Raw genomic sequence first — 18,488 nt, forward strand, 5'->3', positions numbered from 1 at the left:
CTTTAAGATGATATATCATTTGACTTCAAACAATATCCAAAAGCGGGGTTATGGTTTGTTGAACTCTGCTCCTTCAACAAAATAGTACCTTTTTCGATTTTACATGTGTCTCTTTTTCCACAATGCTGGTAATAAATATCAAACAGTCATAATTGGCGGTCATTTCAAATCATCCCAAAGTCAACGAGGTTCAGAAATATCTCGTTATTGTTAGTTGTTGATTATACATACCTAGACAAAATACAATGCTTTGTAACCCACCACTTGAACAGGATTTAGCCAAAGCAAACAAAGACTAGAGCTATTTAAGGATTCTATAGAAATAGATAGAAGACTATTATCCTCTTCAGCAATAGGATTATTGATTGGTTTAAACATTGTTTGACTCACGCTATCAAATGAGAAACATGTCGCAACAAATTGAGGTACCTATGAATACGACCTTCAGGCATATTTTACACTGTTACTCAGAATACAATTTGCCGACTTTACGGCTCATTCGTAGTGTACGGCCACGGAGAATGGCAGATAGGGCAACTATTTTGTTAAGTTTCTATAATGTTCATAATTACATCAGACATACCGAATTGCATTCTGAATACGAAGAATGTCCTGATATCAAATAATTTTTTTTTTTTTTTAAATACGCAATATAATACAAATTTGATGGTAAATAGTTCAAAATTGATATTTTTGACATTTAACAATCCTCGAAGTAAAATTTATAAATCTAATGATATTAACTTAAAGTATATGTAGCTGGGAGGAAAAGCCGACGATCATTTGAAAATTTTGACTTTTCGTATTAAAGATATACATTTTTTTTCCAAAAAGATTTAAAATTGTTGGTCTTTCGGGGGAAAATGAACCAATTAAACCTGCATACACTGCCATAAATAAATATAACAATGTGAAAGCAGTATGTATGATAATCAGTAGATAAAACAAAACCAGTTTTGAAGCAAAGCAACATAATAATTATGCAAACAAGCATTTTGGAACCAGAAACCAGAAAAATTATTAAATTGAAAGGTTTCTTATCATTGTTTTCATGCGTTAGTTTTGATTTAATCTCTTGAACACTCTGCGTATGTACTATGGAATATTCTATTAAAAATTAATGGAAGACACTATAATCTCCCACACAGGGAGGTGTAGATTTTAAATGGAGTCACCCATTCAGATTTTTAAATTCATACTCCCTGTGTGTAAGATTAAGGTCGTGTCTTCAATAGGGGTGTGTGGATTTTAATTGGAATAATGTGCCTGTTAAAATCGTGCAAAAAGCATTTCCTTGTATACCTGTATAAAATATTCCTTGTATATAAAATTGTGTATAATTCCAAACGGGTCTTGGTAAACAGGAAAAGATTCTATTGAATATATTGTTTTGAAATATTTCGTCACCCCGGTCCGTCATGCCTAATTATATTTGAATAATAAATAACTAATAATTATGATAATTATTAGTTCCGCAATTATCTTGTATCGGAAGTAAAATAATCACCTATATTTAATGAAAGGCCAGCAAAAACAATCAATCATTACACATGACATAACCTATTGTGAGGTTTCATTTGTTGTTATTTGGAAAATCCCAGTGAAAGAGTAACTATGCAAATAACTTCCTGGTGTATGTGATGTTGTGTCAGATGTTATAGCTGGGTTTATTATCTGCATGATCGGTGTAGGTAACTAGTCCCTACTTTAAATTTGCATTCCCGGGCTCTGCTGGATGAGAGAATAGTGGATTTCTGCTTTTACAATGTGCATATTTCAAGGCTTACGTGAACTTGGACAACGTTATACAATCCTGAACGCTTTCTACAAAGTACCGAAATGTTAATTTTGTGACATTTACCTGTTTAGAGGATGGTATAAACGGTATATAACATAATTATCATTCTCATTAAGCTTCCTTTCTAGCGATACCAGTGTAATCCACCATTTTCATTTGGGTTCAAACGCGTTATATTTTATTTTGTCACATAGTCGCAGCAAGATTTTCATATCTCGGAGTCAACAGCAAACTTGTGGATTTTATTTTCGAAAGCCGTAGTTAGATTTGCGTGCTAAAATGTACCAATTCCGGAGAGTTTTGAACAATCATTCTTCAGCAAACAGGCTGGAAATGTTACCTATCCTGTCTTTTCAGAATGAATATAAAACATCAACACGAAACTGGCCTAGTACATATTGGTTAGTATTGAAGGTGTTGTGTCTTTTTCACGGTCGTCAAATAGTTACAAAACAGGTTTGTCACTATTGCCACCTTCGGAAACTTCAGACTGAACGACGTGATGCAGGGAACACTGGACCCTTACCTAACTACCTCTTCCCTGCCGCTCTTGGCTCAACAACAGGATTGTTGCATGATGATGACGATAATCGACTGAAGGATGGAAACGTGAATGAAATTCCCGAAGATGAGCGAGTTGAGAATTGTGAAGTTTGTGACTCGATGTGGTGGGATGCAGATGGGAAACCAGACAGATACAAGGAGGAGAATATCGGTAGGTTAACCCGATTAAAGAATTGTAAATAATAACCCACCAAACACAATATATATTTTTATACACCACATACATAAATTCTTGTTGTTTGATTGGTTAATACCGCGTCACGTGGCACGAAATAGTTTACTAATCTTGAGTTAAAAGGTTGTTCCCATTGCATGGGGAAATAGTAGCACTATGTCCCACTGTCATGGTAAAAACCTAACTGTCTCGCTGTACCCACTGCTTTAAGCAAGAATGGTGCGCGCCATAGACATGCCGACTCAGTTGTGGCTTGTGTGTGACATTTCAGAAATGTAGTTATAACTTACTATTTTGTGTTTCTCAATTCATATGCAGGTGTAGGATGGTGGAATCATCGTGGTAGTATGTATCTATCATTTTTTATTCTTCTCACTTCTATTGCCTTTCTACTATACGATGCCATGGCACACATTATTGAACGTTGGGGCGACCAGAAGCAGCTGATGAGGCTGTTATCCTACTTCTCTTTTCTCTTTAACATCTCTGCTGTTCCTGTCATCTGCTTGGTGGCCAACCTTCGCAACATTCTTCCACGATCTCGAATCAGTACCTTTGCTTGGACATCTGCGCTTCATCCACGGTACATCGTCAAACGCCTTCAATATCTTCGACCGGAGACATCAACAGCCATCAAGAAACCGTTTCTCTTTGCATGTATAATTTGGCCGTTATTTAATAGCGTTTACCGTGCTTGTATCTATTTTCTGCTCGTCAGATCGTATGATTTGCACATTCACATCACGTTGATTACAAATGGTATCGTCACGGAACTCTGGGGGTGTTTCTGTTATTTGTTGATTATATTACGCATCTCCATTCACATCCAATTGAAGCATGACATAACCTTTCTCCGAAAACATCTTGGAAAAGTAGATATCTGTCGCAAACGATTAGGAGCTTCGATCGACGAATACGGCAGTCTTTGCAACCTCTGTGCCATATGGATGATGCTTACAATATCAATGGCTTCATTGGGCATTGCAACACACACAAGTTGGAATTATCTTCTCTACAGCGGTAAAATCCCCATGAATCAGACAAAACTTCACATTAACATCATGATATGGTCTGAGATACTAATGGTGTTGGTACTTCCGTTGATGGCAGTAGGAGGACTTGATCTGCATTGGATATGGGAAGATTTCCTGACACGAATTTGCGAGGTTATTTGAATATAAAAATAGTTATATAGTTTATAATAACGAAGAAAAAACGACGACGATGAGGAGGATAAGGAGGAGGAGAAGCAGGTACCGTAGGATGCAGATAATAATAATAATGATGATGATGATGATGATGATGATGATGATGATGATGATGATGATGATGATGATGATTATGATGATAATGATGATATTGTTGTGATTTATACGTTTTACGGTTATTATTTTTTATGTTTGTTGTCGCTTTAGTTTATAGGTGCTACTGCTATGTGTTCACATTTTGTAACATCCCAAACCTTGGTTTCGTTACAGATCCGTTGCGACAAACATCACTGTTTCTGGGAGAAGATTGTTAAATTCATCAAACATGAGTTCAACCCTGTTACAAATGTTGTACAATTAACTCTTCTGTTTTCTGTCATCTCATATTATATGGCACTGAAGGTGGAAGACCAGGATGCTAATTATTGGGGAAATCAAAGAAACGCGACACGTCTAATTGAACCGATGTGATTCCCGAATGACCGACACGGAGATTTGGAAACTAGAATATTTGAAGCCCCGACACATGTACATAAATCTGATTCCGAATACGTGTACTTTAAATTATAAATATTCAGCAAACAGAGAAATGTTTTTAAAATGTTATAAATGTGTTTTGGGTTTGGTCAAAACGTTTTAACATCTTAATGTCGAGTTATATAAAGGTCAAAGGTCATGAAAAGGTATTCAAAAATATTTTATATGAAAAAAAAACCCACTGCAACAACATTTTAAAAATGTAAGCAAAATGTTATTGTTTTGGGGTTTTTATGTCCACACTTTTAAATAACAATATGTTAAAATATTTTGCAGCAAGTTTTCAAAAAGTGTTTTTGAACGTTATTTAAATTTTGTTTACCCTTTATATATCATTTATATAACCCGAGATTAAACCTGTTGTATAAACTCATGCTTTAGCTTAGCGGTAAAGACCTCGACTCGTAATCGACGATGTTCCGAATCGTTGGTTCGAGTCCCAGCGAAACCTGTGGACACTTTTTTTCTTCAAAATACATGATCACATTCCGAAATGAGTCACTTCTCGGTAAATCGTGTATCGTATCCTTAAAAGGGCTGCATTGGTTACAGTTCAAGCTAATAGTTCGTAATTGCTTGCTTTCAAGATTTTACTAACTGCATTCAAATGTCTACACCACACCTCTCCAAGTCATATGGAAAGGTTTCTATACAAAAACGATTCTCTTATCAACCATCATGCGCACAGTTTCCACCTCGATACACCTGAGCACACATTTTCGTCCCAAGAGCTTCCAAGCAGAGAACAACAAACAGTGAATGTCTCCACCACAGTCTTTGATTACACTACATGGTTGAGTGCATAGCAATGTAGGAGCTGTGAAAAAATGGGCCTCTTTGATTGGTTTTTGTCAAAACCTCAAGTGTTCCCATCATCCAATCAGAATTTTTTTTATATCAAACGAAAGCTAATACTTCCCCCTAAAAACACTTTTAGTCACTAGGTCAACAGATAACACAATTCAATGTTATAGCAAGGCGAATGTGGAAAATCTGTTGAAAACTACCTATCCAAGCACATTTTTTGACCACAATGTAGGTTTTAAAAGTCAAAACCTGAAGTGTTCCTTTCAATATTTTTCAAATGTTATGTCATTAAATGAAAAAGCACACTTATATTGTTCATATACTAGAGTCACTAGAATGAGCAATGGTCAATTCTCTTTAAATTGCAAATCTTGTGCAAAAAGTTACTATTTCGTCTGTTGTTTGTCATACGGTTGTAAATTCAATGAACTATGACTTTTAAAAAGAGCGCTTACAAATTGATATGTTACCTCTCAGTTAGTGTTGCCCCTATATCACCCTGCTTATCACCCTGTGTTTAGCATCTGATACCACCCTGTGCATCTTACAATTAGTTCATTCTGCTCCCGAGTCTGCTGAACGCATGCAGGTCTCTTAAGTTGATCCTCGCATGTGGAATAGGTTGCCAGTTGTAGGTACTACACTACTGTTTTTGAATTCAAGAAATTACGTAGCTACATGTTAAATTTTTCCTTTGCTCTGTTCACATAGGTCTTTGGTCTTTCTGTTTTTTAGAGCGCCACGTTTGTACCAACGATTTAAAAATATGAAATATTTAGTAGTATTACATTAATCTAGTTCCCAATACTTGCAAGCACAGCAAAAATACCCCCACACATTACCTGTTTTCGAATGCCTCATGAAATAGTCGAGAATCATCGCCAATCTTTAAAATAAGGAACAAAATTGATTTTCCTATGCGCCGCAGATATATGTAATGTTAATGTTAAGTGGCATATTTTCTAATTTCCTGCAGACGTGAAAGATGAAGGTCGGCCGCCATTAATAATATTTTGGGACATTGATAGGTTTTGATAACACTTTTCAATCACAACACTAAAAATATCTCTGGAGCCCCCCGTTAAAAAATATGACCACCCCCTAAAAATCGCTCCAAAATCACCTAAAATATGTTTTAAAAAGCAGTTTTTCATCGAATTTCCAGGAAATATTGTAGGAAACTCCATAATTCAACAGGTCCCAAACAAATTGGTATTAAAAATACATATATCGGTGAATCTCCTCACAAATTTGCAGAAGCCAGCAATTTCATTAAGGTGGATTTTTGATAAACTCAATATAGCCATGTTTTCAAAATGTCGAAAATGAAACAAAAATTTACCTAATTTCTAACTTAATTATTGCCTTTATTCAGGCTGAGTTTGATATGACCTCTTTAGATAAACATTTCCCATCCTTTGCCTAAAGAAAAATGCTTTCTCTATTGTGGTATCTTTTTCCAATTTTTTTTTAGGGGTCTTTAAAATATTGCATTTTGCATTAGTTCGTAAATCAACAAAATCAAAATGAGCATATTAATATTGTCTAATACTATTTACAATCTGTATTATTCAGAAAGAAAATATTATATAACATCAGTATGTAGATTATTAATAACAACTGAGTACAAGTTTTTACCTAGAAGTTACTTTTTAATGTCCAAATATCCCATTTTTGGCTGTATTTGGTCAATAATTTACATTCATATATACCTACATACATACGCGCTACCTAACAGCGCGCTTGATTGTTTGAGACTAAACAACGGCGATATGGCCCAGCGTTTAGGACCGGCTGATTTGCGTGAGGATTTCAGTTGGAGAAATAATGGTATATGATGAAGAAATAGTATAGTATCACAAAATGTTCTGGTATAAGCGTGGTTTTTATGAATGAATCCCTAATAAATTAAATTTGATGTGTGAGAATTTGTTAGATTTTACTACATCCACTTGGTCCCATTATCATTTGGTACGGTACAATAACCATTTGGTCCTATTTACCATTTCGACCAAAACCCAATAGTCTAAGGGACCGTTCACAAACACTTGTTAGGGGGGCCTGATGCCAAAAAATTTCATCGCGAAAATTTTTCGGGACCCGCCTTTACAGACCTCAAAAATGTCAGGCCCCCCCCCCTTTTTGACATGAATGGCAAATTCATAAGACCATTTGGTCTAACAAGCATTTAGTCTACTAATTAATTGGTCTACAGGCGTTTAAAGGGTTTCAGGCGCATTTTGATGTATAGTACCATTTTTACAAAAAATGTTATGCTTTATCAAATTTTTCCGCCCTTTTTTATTTACTAATTCTTTTTGCCGCCCCTTCGTTTTTGCCGCCCCTGTTTTTGCCGCCCCTTCTTCTTCCGCCGCCCCTTCATTTTGGCCGCCCCCTGCTTTTACCCCGGGGGGCTGGCGCCCCCAAAGCCCCCCCCCAAAAAAAAAATACGTGCATAATAGCCCGGCAAAATGTCACTTTCAATACATGCATGCCGCATGTCTTCTTCTTAATTTTTTTGGTACATTATAAACAATAATAAACAATATTAATTCTGAGAATTCGGAGGAATAATGCATAAGTTTTGATGAATGTAGTATGTTTATACACATGCTCGTCTCATTTACATATATTTACAGCCCGTAACCAGTTGTAGACAAATTTGTTGGCAAATGCACGACATAGTATTAGACTAACTGGTTATTAGACCATACGGTTAATAGACCAAACAGTTATTAGATCAGAAGGTAATTAGGCCAAATAGTTCATAATAAAATATTAGACCAAATGGTTATTAGTCTATATGGTCAGTAGACCTACTGGTTATTGGACCAAACAATATTATACTAAATGACTATAGACTATATGATTATTAGACGTGGTAATTAGCCTTTCTGGTACTATTATACAGAATTGATATTTAGTATGGAATATTTTTTTGCAAAATTCCAAGACTGGTCTGGAAGGGGTATGAATAAACCGCACAGACTAAATATTATTCGGGGTGTGCCGGGAGATGGTGTAACATAATTTTTTTGACAGAAAATGTGCTTTCCAAATTCCATTAGTTTACATTATGGCGCTCATAATGTAGTGAATTAGTCTAAAATGGCGGTTTAAGGAGACTGAATTGGATTTTTGTGGGGGTAAAATTTCTGAATTTGAGCAACATTATTGTCAAATTTATTGAGGTTTAAGGTGATGTTTACTGAACCTTAATACCAATAAGTGTTCATCAGAACTGAAATGCACTTGTAATTTACCCGTTTTGAAAGTGGGAGGAGCTCTTAAAAGTGGTACGCACTCAGAAAGTTTGAATGGCCCCCTGGGGCCAGATGAAATGTTATAATCTTACTGTACACAAAGAAGCAGCGTGAGTTCATTGGACAATAACAGAACAATTTTGCATAAAGTCCGAAATTCCAGCAGAGTCCTTGAATTTTGTGAGAAAATATTCCATACGGTACTAAATGTCAAGTCTGTAGATAAAATGGGTATTAGACCAAATGGTATTAGACCAAATGGCAATAGACCTGACACCTGATAAAGTTCCTGAATGCGTGAGTTTCACGCTCAATGAGATATTGAGATATTGTAAACGTACATCATTACATGTACATATTCACATTCAATTTTAGACCATGCTTAAAGTACCTGTACTTGTTATTTGGTAAATTCGCCTTTGAAAAGAAATGAAAATTCCATTGCATTGGTAGTAGATAATATGAAGTATGGCGTGGTGTTTGTTTTGTTTTGTTATAAATGTTTTTTTAACTAAAGATTAGTCTATTTTATTTAAAATATGATTTATTACCTAAACAGTGTAATGTTGGTTGCAAATTCCACTTTTGAAAATATGTTAAAAGACACCAATGCCTTGGAAAAAACAAATTCCATTAACACAAAACAAACACATTCTGTTATTGGAAACATATTTCTAAAATCAGCAATCAAAATAATTATCATATCAATCAAGGAAACCCACGTTTCATATCATTAGTTTGCAGGGAGATTCATATGCAAATTTCATGAAAATTAACAAATTCCACTATAATAAAAGAGCAAAATCCACATGAAAATAGTTATCAAACTCAAATCAATAATAACCTTGGTTGAGAATTGAAGCCGTATTGTGAATGTAAAATAATTAGTATGTTTATACATTGGAAAACGTTAATTAAGTCTACAAAAAAACAAGCAAAAAACGGAAAATCCACCAAAATCAACAAACTCCCCTGCAGTATAGGAAAAAAGTACCACGCTAATTTAAACATATTTCAGAAGTACAACGTGTTGGTTATATTATCCAAAAGGTTTGATCCAATGTTAGCCTGAATATAGCAGAAAATGTGATTTGAAAATGTTCTTTTTTCGCTACTTTCAAAATTATGAAAAATCCTGTTTTTGCCCAAATTCCACCATGATTTTACGTAATTATATCAAAAGAATTATTTTTTTCTGAATAGATCATCTTATAAAGCATGGTTCAATTTCAATATGTTCAACTTTCTGTCAGACCCAGGTTATTTCAAAGTACATTTTCATGATGTCAAATGTTGGGCATTTTTAAGCTATATCAATTCTGAGGCAGGTCAAAAGAGGGCCAATTTTAGGGGGGTCATGGAATTTCCCCCAGGGGGGTCACCTGATTTTTTTACTATCATAGTTGTGAACCATCTGACCCAACTAGACTAAGTACCAAATACCATTGGATTTGGCTGACCTTCATCTTTCAGCTTTGTGTACAGGCCACATGGTGCTTAGAAAATATACCACTTAAGTCTATAATTACGATAACCTATTACAGAAACAATACATTCATTTCATCTGTTTATATTTGATGTAATTACACTGTGTATACTTTCAGTCATATGGGGAAAAGTTCAAATTGTGTAAAATTGAATCTTGTCAACCAGAAAGAAAAAACTCACTTTGGTTAGATGATGTCACCGACGTTGCGGCCAAAACCTTTGGCCTTCAGCTGAGTGGATGATCAAGGTCATCCGAGGTCAATCGAGGAAGTTGCTTTATGATCCAATCCCAACCAAGTTGCTTGATGACCCGAAAACCCGTCTCTCAACACAAGCGGGCGTTAGAGTAAATCTGTCACATGGTTGGGATCGGGTCATCAAGCAACTTCCTCATCGATTGACCTCGGATGACCCTAAATCATCCACCCAGCTGAAGGCCAAAGGTTTTGGCCGCAACGTCGGTGACAACATCTAAACCAAAGTTTCAGAGTTTTTCCTGATTGACAAGATTCAAGTTTACACCATTTGATGTAATTACATTATTTCAGATTATTAAACTGAAACTTAATTGTTAAGGTTACTTATTATTGTTTTCATGCGTTAGTTTTGTCTAGATATTAATCTCTTGAACACTCTGCGCATGTACTATGGAATAATCCATTTGAAATCCAACATCCCCTATAAGTTTTTCTGCATATTTTTTTAACAGGCACATAGAGCTATTCCAGTTAAAATCCATACACCCCCTATGGAAGACATAACCTTAACCCTCACTCAACCAAGCCTCACTATTAAAAAGGTCACTATTAAAACCACTGTGCGTGCATGCATTCCACGTGATGTGATGACGCAATCAGCCTAAGTTGTCCGTCTGGGGCAGCGTTACCTCAGTGGCTACAGGTCGGTAATCTTCTGCGTGGCATGCGAGGGGTTCCAGGTTCGAATCCCGGGGGTACCAAGTGACTTCTTTCTTCACCTTATCTCCTTTTTCGTTTCTTCTTTCCCTTCCGATAGCAAAAAAACCACGGGTAGGGTTGGGGTTAATCTCCCACACAGGGGTGTAGATTTCAAATGGAGTCACCTATTCAGGTAACCTCATTGTAATTCATAATTCATAATATCTGTGTGAAATTTTTAGAAGATATTCCGCCCAATCGTCCATACTTATTATTATTCCAGTTGGGTCTTGGTAAATAAGTAAAGGCTGTGAAGGACGTGTTTTAAAATTTCCCTCACTCTTGTATCGGAAGTGTTTTATATATAATTTTGATTTGACTTTAATAATAGAATGAAAGGCCAAAAACGACAACAAACCATTAAAATCATTTACATGTTACATGACCTATTCTGAAGTTTCGATTATTGTTAATTAAATAACAAATCAAAATACATAGGCGATATAATTAGAGGAATTATTTGATCTGAAAGTGGATGAACCATACAGAGTAGTTAATTAGAAATAGTGAAATTAGAAAGTGAAATAGCAACTGAGATGAAAGTAACTTCCTGGCGCATACATACAATGTTGTAAGAGTGGTAGCTTTGGTTATCATCTGCATGCATGATCAGTGTAAGTAGGTAGTCCCTACTTTACACTTCCCGGGCTCTATTGGATGCCATAATAGCGTACTTCTACTTATTCTTGAGCGCTGTTTATAAAATATAGAAACAGTAATCTTGTGAAATTTACCTGTTTAGAGGATGATATAAACGGAATAGAACATATCATTCTCGTTAAGCTTCCTTTCCAGCAGCACCAGGGTAATCCACCATTTTCATTTGGGTTCAAACGCGTTATATTTTATTTTGTCACATAGTCGCAGCAAGATTTTCATATCTCGGAGTCAACAGCAAATTTGTGGATTTTATTTTAGAAAGACGTGTGTTTAGTTTTACGTGCTAAAATGTACCAATTCCGGAGAGTTTTGACCTATCATTCTTCAAAAAACAGACTGGAAATGTTACCTATCCTGTCTTTTCAGAATGAATATAAAACATCAACACGAAACTGGCCGAATACATATTGGTTAGTATTGAAGGTGTTGTGTCTTTTTCACGGTCGTCAAATAGTTACAAAACGGGTTTGTCACTATTGCCACCTTCGGAAACTTCAGACTGAGCGACGTGATGCAGGGAACGGTGGACCCTTACCCAACTACCTCTTCCCTGTCGCTCTTGGCTCACCAACAGGATGGTGGCAGGATGATGAGGAAGATCAACTGCTGGATCAAAACATCAACACAATACCTGAAGATGAGCGAGTTGAGAATTGTGAAGTGTGTGACTCGATGTGGTGGGATGCTGATGGGAAACCAGACATATACAAGGAGGAGGATATAGGTAGGTGACCATGTGAGATGACGAAGTTCTCTAATACAAGGAACCTATTTACGGTTTTTTAAGCTGATTGTAAAACAAATTAGGGCAGTATACATAAACGAAAATGAAAATCTGGATACACGACACGTATGATTTACCCGTTTATGTTGAAGTTGGCCACTGCGAACAAGAACTTCTCATTTACATTCTGGCACGTTATAATACGCACCTATATTGTTCATCTTCCGCATATCTTTGTCATATAAACTTTTATTCTATTCTAAATATTACCGGGTAAATATGCCACTATAGTTTCAACAAAAGAAACTACCTCCAAAAGGGTAGCGACCCACAGTTTAAGAACGGCTGACATAATCATTGGCTCAAATCTTTCATTTTGTTTTCGTAATTATAATAATACTTTCATCAAATCTGTAATTCACTCCATCTCTTTTTCACCATCCGTTGCATAAAGGGTTTCTGTATTTGATCAATATTTGCTCACTCTTTGTAACCTCGACAAAGGATACGATATGAAACCAAAACGCCTCTAGCCGTTTTGGTATCGTTGATTTCCAATATACCTGTCAATCAAACTTGCTAACTAAACAATAGCTGTCAATCAATCATTGTAACTGAACAATAGGCATTTAAGAAACTTTCCGGATTTAGCCATACATTATTATTTTACGCATTGCAACAAATTGGAACTGGGCCATTGAATCGACTGCCGTTTTACCCAGAGTGCATCGGAATTTTTCGAAACTTTCGGGTTTTTTTATTATTATTAGCTTGACCAAAATATTGCTGAAAAGTGTGATGGAAAATTTCCCACAATGCAATAGATGTGCTAACAAAACCACAACTTATGTCAGCTAATACCGTACACAATGGGCTATTCCATTTAAAATCCACACTCCCCTGTGGAAGATTTTGGAAATATCTTCCACAGGGGGAGTATGAATTTCAAATGGAATGAACACATTAGCAGCTCCATTTGAAACTCACCCTCCCTCAGTGGAAGATTCAGATTGAATCTTTCTCAGAGGGTGTATGAAATTTATATGGAGCTGCTTAATGTGTTCATTCCATTTGAAATTTGTATTCCCCCTGTGGAAGATATTTCCAAAATCTTCCACAGGGTAGTGTGGATTTTAAATGGAATAGCCCAATGTTAAAAATATGTATTGACTTCTCAAAGATATTTTCACCAAAAATTTATCTTATATTATTGATGCATTTTGTGTTATTCAGTGCTTAATTACAAAAATTATACACGTTATTTGCAATCGCTTCAGTATGTTTGTTTTGCGCCACACAAATCAAAGTATCACAGTGGCGTACCGTGGCCGCCCCAACCCCGGGGGGCTGAAGAAAATTCAATTTTGCCGCCCCTTCCTCAACAGCCTGAAAAGGTTGACCCAATTTCTTTCTCGGTCGTTTGAAAAATGAAGAGCAAAAAAAAAAAAAGGTTTCAGGCGCTACAGCCCTAAAAGCAGCACATTTTGATGTATAGTACCATTTTTTCTTAAAATTTTATGCTTTATCAAATTTTTCCGCCCTTTTTTATTTACTAATTCTTTTTGCCGCCCCTTCGTTTTTGCCGCCCTGTTTTTGCCGCCCCTTCTTCTTCCGCCGCCCCTTCATTTTGGCCGCCCCCTGCTTTTACCCCGGTGGGCTGGCACCCCCAAAGCCCCACCCCAAAAAAAAACATACGCGCATGATCACATCTAAATACTTGCATCATCAAGAATCACAGCTACCTTAAAGTTACACGGTCGTAACATTATGAAAATAATTTGTATTTTCTGTATAGGTGTTACTGCTTGGAACCATCGGGGAAGCTTATATCTGTCGTTTTTTCTACTTCTCGCTTATATTGCATTTCTTCTTTATGACACCGTGATATATTTAATACGATACTGGGGAAAACAGAATCAGCTCATGCAGCTATTGTCCTACTCTTCATATCTTCTCAACATATGTGCGATCCCCGTGATTTGTTTGGTTGCCAACCTTCGCAACTTAATCCCGCGGTCTCATATCAGCAATTTTACCTGGACTTCTGCGCTTCATCCGCGGTATATCGTCAAACGCTTTCAATATCTTAGACCTGCCACTTATGGAGTCATCAACAAACCATTCTTATTTGTATGTGTCATTTGGCCATTGTTCGATAGTGTCTATCGGGTTTGCATCTACATCTTTATTGTTAAACATCATGATTTGCACACAGAAATAACTTTGGTGACCAACGGTATAGTGACACTTCTTTGGGGCTGTTTCTGTTATCTGTTTAATCTGCTACGCGTTTCTATCCGTATACAGCTGAAGCGTGACATAATTTTTCTTCGTAAGCATCTCGGCAAAATAGATGTCTGTCGTAAAAGATTAGGAGCATCCATACACGAATTCGGCAGTCTCTGCAACCTATGTGCCAAATGGCTGGTTTTCACAATTTCTCTCAATTTGATAGGGATTGCAACTCAAATCAATTGGAATTATCTCTTTTATAGTCAGAAGATGCTGATGTCCAGGAAGATATATCATGTCAATCTTATGATCTGGTCGGAGCGTTTCATGTTCCTGATTCTACCTTTGATAGCCGTAGGAGGTCTTGATCTTCATCGAATATGGGAGGAATTCTTGACACGAATTTGTGAGGTTTGTATATCAAAATGGGTTATTCCAGTTAAAATCCATATAGAAGAGATGATCTTAATCTTTCAAATGAGGTTACCTGAATGGGTGTCTAATTCAAATTGAATTCGTTTGTTAATTTGTGTCTGTGGGTGGGGGTTTGTGGTTTGTGTGGGTTGAGGAGCGTGTGTGTAATTGATTTCTGGCTAGTTGAATTCTACAGAATAAAAACAATTCCAATATTAAACCAAATATCTGCCGTGAACTACATCAACAGATACTTTAAGGGTACACGATGTATTGTTGGTCGAAGCAGTCAAAAATCTAAATCAATATATTATTTGAAAATAACACTTTGATGCCTTGCAAAAGTTCATTCTACAAATCATATCGTTTGAAAACTTACTTGATTTATTGCTGTTAATGACATTGCTGTTAAGTACATTTTACAAAAGTGTTGTTGTTACAGCCCTTTTAACAACATACTCAAGAACCACTGAACCTACAAAAGCATATCTGTGATATTTTAAATATTCTAGATGTACACACTCGCTATGAAATGACCAATGCAATTTTTGCCAAAGCTCACTACCATTCGCAAGATGCAGTGAACTACCAAATTGCAACGGTTTAAAATAGTTGCTAACCTTAAGGGAACTGGAATGAGCGTTTTGAGCGTTTCGACAGTATTTTTTGTGGGACATGAGAGCACATCAGACCTATCGAATTGCATTCTGAATACGAAGAATGTCTTTCTGATATCAAATAATTTTATTTTATGAAATTCACGATATAATACAAATTTTATGACAAATTATTAAAATTTGATATTTTTCACATTTTGGAAATATAACAGTCCTCGAAGTATAATTTTATAAATTTAATGATATAGTCTTAAAGTGTATGTAGCTGGGAGGAAAAGCCGACGATCAATTGAAAATTTTGACCTTTCATATTGAAGATTTTTTCCCCAAAAGACCTAATTTTTTTTGGTGTTTTGGGAAACAAAATCCATATCTTCAATACGAAAGGTTAAAATTTTCAATTGATCGTCGGCTTTTCATCCCACCTACATACACTTTAGGTAGAAATCATCAGATTTATAAAGTTTACTTCGAGTACTGTTAAATATCAAAAATATCAATTTTTAATGATTTGCCATAAAATGTGTATTACATTGCGAATTTCAAAAATCAAAATTATTTGATATCAGAAGGTCATTCTTCGTATTCACAATGCAATTCAATATGTCTGATGTGCTCTAATGTCCCACAATAAATACTGTCCAAACGTTCATACCCCTTCCCTTAAAATGGCGAAAAACAGTCTGGAATAAACTGCATATTCTGCCATGTCTGCGAGGTTGAACTGTTGATGATAAAGTCTGTCATTTCTTTTTTACAGATTCGTTGTGACAAATACCATGACTTTTGGGAGAAGATTGTCAAATTCATCACACGAGAGTTTACCCCCGTTACCAATATTGTTGAATTCACAGCTTTATTCTCAATCATATCAGTTTACATGGCGTTAAAAGTCGGAGATCAACGGGCAAATTACTGGATTTTACACACAATTAATGGGACGAGTATTATACCCGCAAATTAGGTTGCTTTATGCGGCCCATACGCGTTCAATTTTATTGATCAATATCAAAGACTCTAGATACAAGAGTGGATACAAATTCTACCATTCAATCAATCAATTCCGGACTTCCCACCTCTTGTTTCAGGTGCACCGCTTTATGCGTGAATGTCACTGTTAACTCCATGATGAATATAGTTCCACAGACGAAAACGCCACACTTTCACAATAGAATAAAAATCACAATGCAAGCCAAGCTATATGTATATGTACATGCCACTATTGATCAATATCAAAGACTCTAGATACAAGAGTGGATACAAAATCTACCATACCATTCAATCAATCAATTTCGGACTTCCCTCCTCTTGTTTCAGGTGCACCGCTTTATGCGTGAATGTCACTGTTAACTCCATGATGAATATAGTTCCACAGACGAAAACGCCACACTTTCACAATAGAATAAAAATCACAATGCAAGCCAAGCTATATGTATATGTACATGCTCAGGTTCCAGATTATAGTATGTGCTCAAAATAGAATTTAAAGGTCCGTAACCCGATCGACAGCATCATCCCCCCGATTTTTTTCAGTGTTGATGAGGTTTTGGTGTCACATAATAGATACTATTTTTCTCATTACTATCCTGAAATTTGACGCTCCAAGTCGATGTATTTCCGGAGAAATCATGAAACACAGCGGTTTTTACAGGCTACCATTTTGTAAATACTAAATATTACTTCGGATTTCTGGGCAGGGAATTTTGAACGAAAATCAGTCTCCTCAACAGCTACTTTGATTTCGCGTCATACACATTCTGTGAAAAAGCGAACCACACTAACTGCTGAGGAGACGGTACGCCGTATATAGTTATACAATTCCAAGGTTGACGAAGTGGGCTATTTAGCTCAATCGGTTAGCGCATTATGTTTTACCCGAGAGATACCCGGTTCAAAACCCGGTATCGTTTTTTTTTTCCTCTCCATTGTTAACCCAAACTTTTTTATATTCATTTGAAATTGAATTCACTCTTTATCGTGGTAAAAAAAACAAACTCGCGATCAATACACGCACGGAAAGCGACAATTTTGATCGTGAGATCGGGGAATCTTCTCGTAACGCGGTCTTTTGTTGTTGATCGGTCGTGAGGTTGTCGAATGCGTATAGTGACGCAGTCTCAGCGATCGATATATCGTCGAAAGCTTATCGTGAAATAATATTGTCGCCCACATTCACGCAACGAAATTCTCGCGTGGTTTCGTGGAATCAATCGTTGTAAGTTGACCGTAAACATGTTAAAACCATATCGTCGACGCCGGGCGGGGACAAAGTCGGCGAATCGCGGAGAAAGTATCGCTAAACAAAGAGTGACCGAGTTAATCGTAAAATAAGAATGAGCGTCGACGCTCGTGAAACCAGAGGCTGCAGTCGTAAAGAGCGTGTATTCAGCGATCAAACCTGATCGTAAATCTCGCATTGAGCAAGCAATAAGCAGTCGATAATATATTGACTGCGCCATCGCAAGATTATTTGACGATACACATTCGACGATATCGAGATAGAATCGCTTTGATCGCTCTACGACAAACCACTGCAGTTTACAATCTTCGTGGTAGCTTTACGACAAGAGACTGCAGGAAACGACTCGACGATACGATCAACTTGGTGATTTATGATCATTTTGATCGCCGTGAGAGACACATTCGACGATAGCGATATACGATCATCTTGATCGCGGAGAGTGATAACGATCGACTCTGTCACCACGATCGCGAATTATGTTCGGGGATGCCATTGTCCTCGGAAATAAGCCTCGAAATCGAATTATCTTCGACGGCGTTGTTGTCGAACGCTATCCTTCGAAAGATGCGTCGATCGAAGTCCGACGCCGTCGAAAAAGAGATCTACTGGTGAAAACTAGATTCATTCAAAGAAACATCATTCGAAATGAGACCGTAAACAGCGAGCTTACACTCGAAAAGAGCGTGAAACCAATCGGATTCATTAGGCGGCGTAGGAAATAGATGAAGCCTCGAAACGCAGATCTTCGACGGCGTTGTCGTTGGACGCTCTCATTCGAAAGATTACAAGCAACTGAGATTTAG

General features: G+C 36.6%; 2 protein-coding genes across 2 annotated transcripts; both read left to right on the forward strand.

Moving 5' to 3' along the window:
* The first annotated feature begins 2,131 nt into the window (after positions 1-2,131).
* Positions 2,132-5,326, forward strand: LOC140150290 (uncharacterized). Its single transcript, XM_072172297.1, has 3 exons — positions 2,132-2,513; positions 2,856-3,703; positions 4,016-5,326. Exons 1-3 carry the CDS (start codon positions 2,132-2,134, stop codon positions 4,214-4,216), a joined length of 1,431 nt encoding a protein of 476 aa, XP_072028398.1. The 3' UTR covers positions 4,217-5,326.
* A 3,284-nt stretch (positions 5,327-8,610) lies between these two features.
* On the forward strand, positions 8,611-16,631 carry LOC140150291 (uncharacterized). The gene is made up of 4 exons (XM_072172298.1): positions 8,611-8,649; positions 11,955-12,180; positions 13,976-14,823; positions 16,204-16,631. Exons 1-4 carry the CDS (start codon positions 8,611-8,613, stop codon positions 16,405-16,407), a joined length of 1,317 nt encoding a protein of 438 aa, XP_072028399.1. The 3' UTR covers positions 16,408-16,631.
* The last annotated feature ends 1,857 nt before the right edge of the window (positions 16,632-18,488 follow it).

The sequence above is a fragment of the Amphiura filiformis genome, chromosome 4 (genome assembly GCF_039555335.1).
Source record: "Amphiura filiformis chromosome 4, Afil_fr2py, whole genome shotgun sequence".
In the NCBI taxonomy this organism is placed as follows: domain Eukaryota; kingdom Metazoa; phylum Echinodermata; class Ophiuroidea; order Amphilepidida; family Amphiuridae; genus Amphiura; species Amphiura filiformis.